Source organism: Heterodontus francisci, chromosome 17 (assembly GCF_036365525.1).
Source record: "Heterodontus francisci isolate sHetFra1 chromosome 17, sHetFra1.hap1, whole genome shotgun sequence".
Lineage (NCBI taxonomy): Eukaryota > Metazoa > Chordata > Chondrichthyes > Heterodontiformes > Heterodontidae > Heterodontus > Heterodontus francisci.
In genome coordinates this window covers 39377262-39389682 of record NC_090387.1, presented here as the reverse complement: position 1 = coordinate 39389682, position 12421 = coordinate 39377262, and the positions used below count along the sequence as shown (strand labels likewise).

General features: G+C 40.9%; 1 protein-coding gene across 2 annotated transcripts in view; it reads right to left on the bottom strand.

Moving 5' to 3' along the window:
• The window catches only part of ap1g1 (adaptor related protein complex 1 subunit gamma 1), a 153116-nt gene that overhangs the window by 54113 nt on the left and 86582 nt on the right, over positions 1–12421 (bottom strand). For both annotated transcript variants that reach the window (XM_068049304.1, XM_068049303.1), the window contains exons 14-15: positions 9741–9863; positions 4683–4772 (exon numbers count right to left, since the gene is read on the bottom strand). In XM_068049304.1, coding sequence (XP_067905405.1) covers positions 4683–4772; positions 9741–9863 — 213 coding nt within the window. The remainder of the gene's footprint in view (positions 1–4682; positions 4773–9740; positions 9864–12421) is intronic.

Below are 12421 nucleotides of genomic sequence, written 5' to 3'. Positions count from 1 at the left end.
AATATGCAAAAATGTCTTTCCAGCCAGTCTGGCAGTCCTTGCAATAGGCCATCTCTTTTTCCCAGCAACAATTTGAAATTAATGTCCATGTGGCGACATTAATATGCCTCATTCTTGGCAGGTGGGGGCCTGCATGACAGAGAGTTTTAAGGTTGCAGGCTGGTTGTCTCGTATTTGCTGGGTTGAAAATATCTGGCGGTTCACTTTAGTTTGAAGACGGTGCTGATATTCTTAGTTCAGTTTCCACAGGTGGAGGAGTTATTTCAAAGGCACTCTCTTTTCTCTGCTGCTGTTGGCTTTCAACTCATCTCAGCAGGGCTCAAATGTTTTAGCTGGAACTGGTCTCTCTCGCCCCCCTGTGCTGGAATTCAAGATGGCTTTTGATGTTGACCGTGTGGTTGGACAGACCAGACTGATTTTGATGATTTTGATTGCTGAACTGGAAAGACACCCTTTGTTCTTCCAAACGATTACCTTTAAAGGTGAACTCCAAGTATCAATTCAGTTCATGTGACTTTAGGTTTCAGTTCTGATGGGCTGTACAATAGCTTTTGATGGCCTCATTTTGATAGAGGCCTGTTCACAGTTCAGCGCTGATAAGTCACCGACCTGAAACCTTGACTCTGTTTCTCTCTCCACAGATGTGGCCAGATCTGATGAGTATTTCCAGCACTTTGTTTATTTCAGATTTCCAGCATCCACAGTATTTTGCTTCTATCTGTTCACACTATTGGGGTGAAGGGTAGCTAGAGACCTAGAGTCGGAGAGTGTCTATGTTTTAGCCATAGCATGATTGAGGTATATAAAATTATGAGGGGCATTGATAGATTAAATAGGAAGGAACATTTTCTCTTAGCGGAGGGGTCAATAACCGGGGGCATAGATTTAAGGTAAGGGGCAGGAGGTTTGAGGGGATTTGAGGAAAAATCTTTTCACCCAAAGGATGGTTGGAATCCGGAACGCACTGCCTGAAGAGGTGGTAGAGGCAGGAACCCTCAACATTTAAGAAGTACTTAGATGAGCACTTGAAATGCCATAGAATACAAGGCTATGGGGCAAGTGCTGGAAAATGGGATTAGAATAGGTAGGTGCTTGATGGCTGGCTCAGACACGATGGGCCGAAGGGCCTGTTTCTGTGCTGTATGATTCTAAGACTCTGTTTCCATATAGATGGGGTTAATTGGTTTGTGTTCTAGTAGACATGGATTTGCCTTTTAGTGCAGGAGATGGTATGGGACATGTGACTTGTCCTCCATTCTGTTGACAGTAAATGTACCACTCTTAAAAATTGTTCTAATTTTTAACTCAAGTTTCATTCTGCATTTTCATTGCTGCACTTCTGAGTGTGACACACTCACTAGCCAGGGAAAACAGCCATGCAGTATCTACCCTGTCAAGTTCTTTTTGAAATTTAGATGTTTGAATGAGATCACCTGTTATTCTTCTAAACTCCAGAAAATAAAGGCCCATTGTACTCAATCTCTCCTCATAGGTCAGCCCTATCATCCCAGGAATCAATCTAGCAAACCTTCGATATACCCCAAATCAAGTATATCCTCTCTTAGGTAAGGAGTCAAAAACTGTACAAAATACTTTAGGTGTGGTCTCACCAAAGCCCTGTATTATTGCAGCAAGACTTCCTTACTCTTATACTCCAATCCCTTTGCAATAAAGGCTAATGTACCATTTGCCTTCCTAATTGCTTGCTGTACTTGCACCTTCAACTTTGGGATTCATGCACAAGGATACCCAAACCCCTCTGAATATCAACATTTAAAAGTCTTTCACCTTTTAAAAACTATTCTGGTTTTCCATTCTTCCTACCAAAGTGGATAAGTTCACACTTCTCCACATTATACCCCATCTGTCACCGTCTTGCCCAATCACTTAACTGGTCTATATGCCTTTTCAGCCTTTTTCTGCTGTTACGACTGAGGCGGGAAGTGTGCACTGTTAATTCAGTCCCACTTCTCCACAGGTCACAAACATATATTTAAAATTTCCCACTTAGCAAAACAGTCAATCAGATATTCTACTTTTCCCCAGAATAAAGTACACCAACCAGCTTTCTTCAATAAGCACAAACTTATCCGTTTGTTATAAATCAAGTCTTATCCAATAATAAAATAAAACGTACACACAAATTGAAATATTAAAGACCCTTATTTATCCTAGCCCCCACCCCCCCACACACAACTGGTCAACTGGGAAAAAAAGGAATAGTTTACAACTGTTACAAAGAAGGAGGAGGAATAAAAAACACTTATGTTGAAAAGGTATGGAAGGAAGCCCTTTGTTTTGGTGACGTGCCCCAAAGGTGAATAGGCGGCTGTCAATGGGATCTTCTTACAACAGTTCTTTCCAGGCGATGCTGATGATCGGTTTAGGTAGGCTTCCAAGAGATGCAGCTACAGAAGCTTTCAGTCAGGTTGCAGCTACAGAAGGCTCCAAATAAGTCTTACAGCAGGGAAGCAGCAACAAGGGTTTCAGCTGCACACATTTGAGAGGCAAGTTCTTTAATCGTGCAGGCTTTCTTCAAATACAGGAGGAAATAGGAATCTCCTGATGCAGGATTTCTTTTCAAGAGGAAGTGGGGAGCTGTCTTCGCCTGGCAAGTCAGGAAGCAAACTTCTTCTGTTTCAGGCCAAACACCCACTGGCCTTTTTAACAGTTCAAATTGTAACTAAAACTTTCCAGAAGCAAGTCCTGTGACATTTATAAATCTTGGCTTGTCACTCTTCTGCAAACATCTCTCAAGCCAAAACAACTCTTGCTGGGTTCTTTGAAAACAAGTACCTTCCAGTAACTGTTTACTCTCAGGTCAAACCTTCTGGTGACTTTCCTTTTTTTAAAAAAAACCCACAAAGTTCACCTTCAAGATTCCAGACGAATCAATGTCCACAACATATTTTTAGAAAGAAACAGAAGTAATCTCCTAACACCACCCTTTACACAGCTTATTTTCCCACCGAGCTTTGTATCGACAGCAAACTTTGATATATTACGCTGAGTCCCCTTATTTAAATTAATAGATTGCAAATAATTAAAGGCCAAGCACTTATCTTTGTGACACACTATTAGTTGCACCCTGCCAACCCAAAAATGACCCATCTATTTCTTCTGTTTCTTGTCAGTTAGTCAATCCTCAATCCATGCTAATATATGACCACCAATCCTATGAGCCCTAAGCTTGATACAAGATTAAATGTAAAAAATTTAGAATATAGACAGGAGGAACTGTTTCACACTGTTTCCCTCATTGTGGAATTCACTTCCAGCATTAACAACTGCAGACATTATGTCAACATTCAAAATTTGATTAGATAGGTGGATGAAAGAACATGGGAACAAGGTGGGTAATTGTGACTGGAATTATTTGCTTGTGTGAAGGGTAAATACCAGCACAGACTGGTTGAACTAAATGTCCTGCTTGTGCTGTAACTCGTGCGTATTTCAATTTCGAGCTCAGCGTTTTGAGATCAGATTCAGGTACATTTTCATTGCTCATCTGGTGCTTTTTTAAAAGCATGAAACTACTTATTGTAAGAATATATTCTTTGTCCAAACAAAAGAAATGCTCATGTAATAAGTTTATACTAGGCAGTTGATGTGTAGCAAAATTTTTCCTTAGATTTGTGCAGAGGAACTCATCTCTATAGCATGTGAGATTTTTCCAGCGAATACTGGAAGCAACTCCACATTGCATGGCGATCTTTCACTCAAAAACCAAACAAGCAATTGACTGACAACATCCTTAAAGACAAATCTTCAATACCAAGTACTTATTATTTATCAAAATGATAATTTTTTCCCCCACAGTTAAATAAGCAATGAAGGAACATGAATCAGTTTGGGAATGGGAAAAGGGGTGCATAGTTACTGATTGCCATTTCAATGAATGTGTTTACTTCATAAAAGCTGGTGAGGGATAGCAGTTCCTGAAAATTAATTTCTTTCAGAACAAGTCCAAAATTTCCCAATGGTTCACAGTTCAACAGGCTGCAAAATACATCACTCAGGAAGCAAGAAAAATCTCAAATATATATTCCTTTCGAGATCTGAAAGGAATGAACAAATTAAAAGGTACCTAATGCACAGCTTTTATCCCTTTCCGTTTTACTCTCTGGGGGTACAACATCAGCAGGTGACTGATCTGCTATAAGGTTTTTTTTCCATTCTTGCTCTGCAACTTGTTGCTCAATGGTGTAATGGTGTTCAAATGCGGCTTTTCCCATTAAACACTTCCCAGGAACAGATTTCAAACTAGTGACTTTGCATCCTAACACTTTGAAAAAGCTCATTAGGCCTCCAGTACATCGCACTGCTGCTCTGCCCATTCAACACCCTGTACAGCGATGCATTACATTCAGTTAAAGTAAATCATCCTATTAAACTATATGAGAACACAAAAATGACTGAAAAATAGCTTCGTTTCTGGAATATACCAGGGCTATACGCTATGTAATACAATTATGAAACATATGCCAGCAATTCCCAATTTGCAGCTCCACTTCCAAAATGTATTTTTGCCTCGATTCCTAATTGAGTTCTGCAGTTGCTGTGCAACAAGCCACATTTGTCTCACAGGAATGCTTATGTTACTGATTTAATGTACTGAACTGTAAACACTTATGTTTAATGACTTAATAGAATTTTAACATCTTACTTTGAAAAAAAATTACCTGTATAGGTTCCTCCTCTTCATACTGGCCAGAAACTAAAAGGTCACCATACTCTCCCATACACCAAGCACCCACCTGCACAAGAGGTTGCTGTTGAAAGATGACCAGTTAGTAAGCCTTGATTATGTTTAAAAACAAATAATTCAACACATTTCTAGTGACTGAATTGTTAATTTATTAATCTAGCATGCTATTGAATTTTAAAGAGCCAAAAAGGGTATAGGACGATTGTTGAGCAGAGTAAGGTCCCTGCCTCAGGTTCCCTAGCCACCTATCAAACTTTGCTTGATAATCCTCCTGTGAAGTGCCTTGGGATGTTTTCCAACATTAAAGGTGCTATATAAATACAAGTTGATGCTGGTATTTGCACAGATATTAGACTTCAGATAAGTCTGAAGTGCATAAATTAGGGTGACATCTTTCATTCACTTGCGCACACAAGTACAAAATGCATGACATTGTCCAGGAAATAAAAGCACCATTAACCTAGGTCCATCTCAGAGTCCACAAACAGGTGAACACAAACATATCCTAACTATCATGATCAGACTCTACCCTTCCTTGACTTCTGTCTCCCCATTTCTGGGAATAGACTCCCACAGCTAACTTGACTGCATTTCCCTCGCACACCACTTCTTGGAGAATGAAATGAATCCTTTACAAGTTCTGATGATGCAACCTTGTTTACCAGCGTTTCCCATTTGTCTTCCTTTTCCTTCAACCAAGGATCTCTTGCTCCACCCCTCCCCACCATGGTGGACAGGACCCTTGACCACATCCATTCCATTTCCTGCACTTCTGCTTTCACCCCTTCCCCCGACCTTAATTCCTTGAACCACGTCCAGGTTCCCATTGTCCTCACCTTCCACACCAGCAGCCTCCACATTCAACGGATCCTCCTCCACCATTTCTGGCATTGTCAGCTTGATGCCACTACCAAACACTACCTTCCCCTTTCAGCCTTCTGAAGGGACCTCCAAGACCCACTAGTCCATTCCTTAACCCATGGCACCTTCCCATGCAAGCAAAGGAGATGCAACACCCCCCCTTTTACCTCCTCCCTTCTCACCATCCAAGGGCCCAAACTCTGCTTCCAGGTGAGACAGTATATTGTATTCGCTGCTCACGATGCAGTCTCCTCTATAATGGGGAGACCAAACCCAAAGTGGGTGACCGCTTTGCAGAACAACTTTGTTCAATTTGCAAGTGGGGCTCTTAGCTTCTGGTCCCCTATCATTTTAATTCTTCGCTCTACTGCTACTCTGATCTTTCTGTCCTCGGCCTCCTATGCTGTTCCAATGAAGCTTGGTGTCATACATGCCCCCACCTGCCAAGGATGAGGCATTATTAATTTCACTCCATGGACATTAAATTTCAAATTGTTGCTGGGAAGAGAAGGCCTGTGACGAGGGGCTGCCAGGCCCCTGGCTGGCAAGACATCTTTGCATATTAACAGACAGTGCATGTAGACAAAAGGAGCTATTCCCTGCTCCAATTCAATCAACAAACAGACATGGTCAGACCAGTTAGTCACATGACTAACTGGCTATTGCAGAGTTTTAAACTGAGCCTGCAGAAGGCAGAATGCTCCTGGACTGAAGATTGAAGGTGGCCTGCTCCCACCTCTTCCTCATGGAACTCCAAAACCCACAGAAGACACATTAACCCCAAGAAAGAAAAGTCTCCTACAGTGAACAAGGTTTAAGAATAATACTGGGCCCCAACGAAAAGCAAGATCTACCGGCAATCAAAGACTCTACAGTGAGCTCGAAGACACGTAACAAAACCTCTTCCGATATTGCCTCAAACTTTTCCACTTAATTTCTTCTGCTCTTTTCTGTCCCTTTCTGCATCTGTGTATTGCGAATGCATGCTAGTATGGGCGCGTCGTGTATCCGTAGGCGTTCACCGAATTAGTTCAAGTTTAATAAATTTCACTCTTCTTTAAACCTGAAAAAGCCTGTTGTGCTGGTTTCTTTGCTCTATAATTGGAAAGCAGTGAACAAGGATTCACCAAGGGGGAGCTAAAAACACGTGCATTTAAAATTAAACCCAGTTACATTAAGACCAGGTGAAGGCTGAAAGGGAACCCTAGACCTCTTTCTCACCTGGTCATAACACTTGGCGTAAGTTTGAGCAACAGATAGGCACTTCACAGTCATTCAGAATCAACGGCAAGTTCAACAATTTCAGATTATCACCTATGCCCTTTGTTTTGGTACAGCAGCTGTTGCTGTCGATTCTGCCTTCCCATTTAAACCTCCTCCAGACACATCTTTTGTTTCTTTACTTGTCCTATTATCTCCTTTTGCCTTTCACTATCACCCCTTTTGTCAGTTGATCTTTCCTGCACTCCACCTCATCACAGACTTTTCCTCTTTTACCCCTTTTCTTCTTTCCTCTCCTCCCCTCGCTTCCACACCCCCTTCCTTGCCTGGCCTGGCCTAAAAACTGTTACATCTCTAAGCACTCCCAGTTTTGATGAAGGATCACCAACCTGAAACATAACTCTGTTTCTCTCTCCAATGATGCTGCCAGACCTGCTGAGTATTTCTAGAGTTTTCGGTTTTTAATTCAGATTTCCAGCATCACAGTATGATAACTTGCCCATCTTAATTTACTTCAGAATATTTGGGAAGAGTGAAAGACAACTTATCCAAATAAGGCTTATTTATTTCAACTCATTCCTACCCACTTGCTTTCTCATCATATTGATCAATTCTATTATCGAATAAATTCCATTTTCTGGGGCACTAAATCCTCACTAAACTGGGTTTTTCCACATTGCTTAATTTGAATTATTGAACAATCGGAATTTAAGTCTCTTTTTAAAAAAAATGCTGCCGTTATGCACTTAATTGACCACTTCAAACATTTATCCACACAAACCCACAGGTTGCTTTCCTCATCAGCAAACTGCATAACAGTTCCTTTAAAAAGGGTGACAAATCTGGCCCATACAATAACAGTCTCATAAGCTCAACATGAATTTTTTAAACAGTATCGACTGCAAGGGATATCTCAACAATAATAATCGGTAATAAAAACAAGAAATGCTGGAAATACTCAGCAGGTCTGGCAGCATCTGTGGAGAGAGAAGCAGAGTTAACGTTTCATGTCAGCGACCCTTCATCAGAACTGAATATCAGAATAATCCGTATTGATTTAGAAGGGAAAGATCTTAAATTTCAGCTTGCTTACTGGCAATACTCTAAGCTCAGTCACAAATTACAGGTTTCAAACATACTTCAGATTCCGAAACCCATGATCTAGAATGACACTACTGAGGAAGTGTTACATTGGCACAGAAGAGATTTTTGGATGAAATATTAAACCAAAGCCTTGTTCAAGTGGATGTAACAATCCCATTGCACTATTCGAAGAGCATGGTAGTTTTCCCAGTGCCTTGGCCAACAATAATCTCTGAAGCACCCCAAATTCACTAGTCATTGATGAAACTGGCATCTTACTGCGCATAAATCGGCTATTATGTTTGTCTAAACATGTGCAGCAACACTCCACATTCCATTGGCCATTTGAAGTGTGTTGGAATATCCTGAAGATGGGATAGATGCAATTCAAGCTTGTGCTTTATTAACTACAGAGCAAAGCCTAACTGATTAATTGGTAATATACTATGGGATAAGCAGGTTGAAATACCTCAACAACAGCCTTAACCATGAGTAGGGATTTGCGATAGAAAGATCCTGATAAACTACTGTGATTTTTTTGAAATTAGATACAATGACAGTATCTAGTTTTAGATTTTCAGAAAGCTTTGACAAACATCCACGTATAAAAATGGATCTAGTCAGCAAACCAGTTATAAAACAACATTTATATGGTGTAATGTCAGACTGGATGGAGGGACCCCATGTTTTTAATCTGCACAATAACCTCAATACAAAAACTAACTGTACTGTAGTCAAATTTTCTAAATATTACAAATAGGAACAGCAGCAAAAATTAGAGAATGCAGTAAAACACTCACAAAGGATTTAAAATCAGCACAATGACATAAAATCTACCGATGTAAACATGTGTCTTAACTATATAATGAATTAAACTAAAATAGTCCATGGGGTATTTAAAGCAGTTCGACAACAACAGTAAACTAAACTTTTAATGCAGAGAATGTGGAAAGTAATTAAAGTAAATAAATAACCATGATATTTAGCCAGAAGAGAACACAGATGTGCAGAAGTGATATTAGGACTTTACAATCCATTGATCAGACTACACTGGGGATTAGTGTTTATACAATTTCGGTTTTGGTCAACAATTCATAAATAAAGATAATACATTAGAAAAGGTACACAAAAATCAGCAATAAATTTATCCAAAGGATTAATCAGACAAGTTTAAACTTAGTCCACCTAGTAGACATTGAGAAATGTGGGGCGTGCAAGTATATCAATATTAAATGGCATATAAAGGTAAAGTGTGATCAGAGGATATCAGTTTGAAATAAACATTGCTAAATGTTTAAAATAATCTGTCAGGCAAGATAGCAGAGGCAAAGACACTTACGTTGTTTAAAATGCAACTAGATGGCATGAGAGGAGAATTAAGCCGCTAAAGGAATGAGCTTAGATGGGCTGACTGGCTGTTTTCATATTTTTATTTAAAACACTCCCATACCAATTACTTCACACTTAACCACAAAGATCCAAATCTTTCTGAATTTCACCATTATAGATGAAAGAGTAAACACAAATTTTGAAGTGACAAAGACAAAGCAGTCAAAGGGTTACCATTACCAAAATATCAAACACTAACCCTTGCTGCAACTGTCTTTGACCTTTAATAGAATAAATTCAGCTGGGAACACATAGTTTTACCCTTTAACACAAATCACAAAACCCAAAATATACATAGCTCAAAGATAAAATATTTGTGACTTGATTTAGAATAAATTTGCTCTGTTTTATCCTGAAATCAGTGCAAAAACAAACACCAACATTAGCTTAAATCAGGACTAGTTAATATGATCAATCAGCATTCAACCAAGTAGAAGCTTGAATATAGCACCTCTGTGACTTGTTTTATATTTTGTACCTGAGAGATATCTTCCAGGACGGCTTTGTAAAGTTTCTGTACTGTATAGACATGCATTTCCACACTGTTTGTGATCAACTGGATCAAATTGGGCACTGCATCATCTCTTACATAACTGCCAGCCTAAAATTGAAGCACAGAAAAATCAACGACTGTTGTAACACTGGCTATTATAGAGGGAAAAATACTTCAGTCTTCAAGTTATATACTAGATTTAAGATTTGGGGGCAAAACAAATATTAACGGAAATGAAGCACAATGAAAATTTCAGGCAAAGAAGGCATCCTATCCCATTCCAAGCATTCGCCCCATGTGAGCACTAAATAACATTGGCTTCTGGTTCCCCAAAGCCTCCAATTTAAAATTCTCAGCATGTTCAAGTCCCTTCATGATCTTGATCCTTCCAATTTCTAACCACCTCCATCCAGCCCGCCAAGAACACATCAAGTTTCTGCAACTCTGGCCTTGCTGATCCCCTCCCTCTCCCTTTTCTCCATCATTGGCAGTCATGCCTTCAGCCAACTAGATCTTAAGCTCTGGAATTCCCTCCTTACACTCCTCTGCCTCTATCTCATCCTTGATTATTCCCTTCTTCAACCAGCTCATCCATCCTAGTATCGTCCTCCTTAGCTCAGTGCCAATTTTTGTCTTGATTACGGTTCAGAAGTACCTTGGAACCTTTTCCAATGTTGAAGGAGCTATATAAATGCACCGTCACTGTTACAAATCACCATAGCCAGGGGATGTATACTGACAGTGCTTCTTCTTTAAGCAAATTGAAATTAGAGAAGTCTCAGCAGACAGTGTCACACCTGGGCATTCCCTGGTGCTAGCAGCTGCCTCCATCTGCTTTATCCTGCAGAGGCAGCAAGGCCAAATCAATGATAGTGGAAGAATGTGCCAGTAGAAAAATATTGACAGACTGTAACATAAGGTTGATTTAATAGCATAGAACAAGTCAATGGAATCCATTATTGGTAACATTACAGAAACAGCTATTTGATAACCATCTGATGTGCAATTCAGTTTGGCTTTCACAAAAATCAAATTGCAGTTGTTAATCAACATTTCCCAAATCAAACATGGTCAAAAACTTTCAATATCAAGTTGACTTTCAATAATGTATGACAAGAAGAAAATGAATTTCAAACTTTAATATAGTGCTTGCGTCCATTTAATTAAGCGGATCAACTCGATATTTGCTGGGGCAGAGATTGTGAGGCGAAAGCACTCCTGCTCTTCCTGGCCCACAATCAGTGCTGAAAAAACACTTGCCTCTTCAACTTAGAAGTCCTTGCCTCCCTTTAGCTCCTGGATTTCCAGAGGCCTAGGAAACCTGGGCCAGGATTAAAACTGGGACAGCATTAAAATATGATGGACACAGCTCATTTAAATATTCAAACGACCAACTCTTCCCCCGGGAATGGGTTGGTTGTTCACCACCCGCATCCTAGTTCAGTTATAATCGGCTTGAGCTTTTGATGAGTTTAACATAACTCCCAACCCAAATCTGTCCATTTTGGGGGTTAAAGTTCTCAATGCGTCAGACAAAACCAACTAGTTCACTAATGTCCTTTAGGGAAGAAAATCAGCTGTCCTTACCTGGTCTGGCCTACATTTGACGCCAGACCCACAGCAATGTGGTTGACTCTTAAATGCCCTCTGAAATGGCCTAGCAAGCCACTCAGTTGTATTTAACCGCTAGGAAGTCAATAAAGAATGAAATCACCAGACCACCTGGTATCAACCTAGGCACCGGAAACGAAAACGGCAAACACAGCCCTGTCGACACTGCAAAGTCTTCCTAACATCTGGGGGCTTGTGCCAAAGTTGGGTAAGCTGTCCCACAGCCTAGTCAAACAATAGCCTGACAGTCATACTCACTAAATCATACCTTACAGACAACGTCCCAGACACTGCCACCAGCATCCCTGGGTATGTCCTGTCCCACTGGCAGGACAGACCCAGCAGAGGTGGTGGCTCAGTGGTATACAGTCAGGAGGGAGTTGCCCTGGGAGTCCTCAACATCAACTCCGGACCAGATCCTATGAAATCTCAGGTCAAGTCAAACATGGCCAAGGAAACCTCCTGCTGATTACCACCCACAGCCACCTGCCTCCCCCATCAGCTGATGAATCATGTACTCCATGTTGAACAGCACTTGGAGGAAGCATTCAGGGTGGCTAGGGCACAGAATGTACTCTGGGTGGGAGACTTCAATGTCCATCACCAAGAGTGGCTCAGTAGCACCACTACGGACCAAGCTGGCAGAGTCCTCAAGGACATAGTTGCTACACTGGGTCTGCGGCAGGTGGCGAGGGAACCAAGAGGGAAAAACATACTTGACCTTGTCCTCACCAATCTGCCTGCCACAGATGCATCTCTCCACGGCAGTACTGGTAAGAGTGACCACCGCACAGTCCTTGTGGAGACAAAGTTCCATCTTCACATTGAGGATACCAGTCATCGTGTTGCGTGGCACTACCACCGTGCTAAATGGGATAGATTTCAAACAGATTTAGCAATGCAAAACTGGGTACCCATGAGGCGCTGCGGGCCATCAGCAGCAGAATTGTACTCAACCACAATCTGCAACCTCATGGCATGGCATATCCTCCACTCTACCATTACCATCAAGCTGGGAGACCAACCCTGGTTCAAAGAAGAGTGCAGGAGGCCAT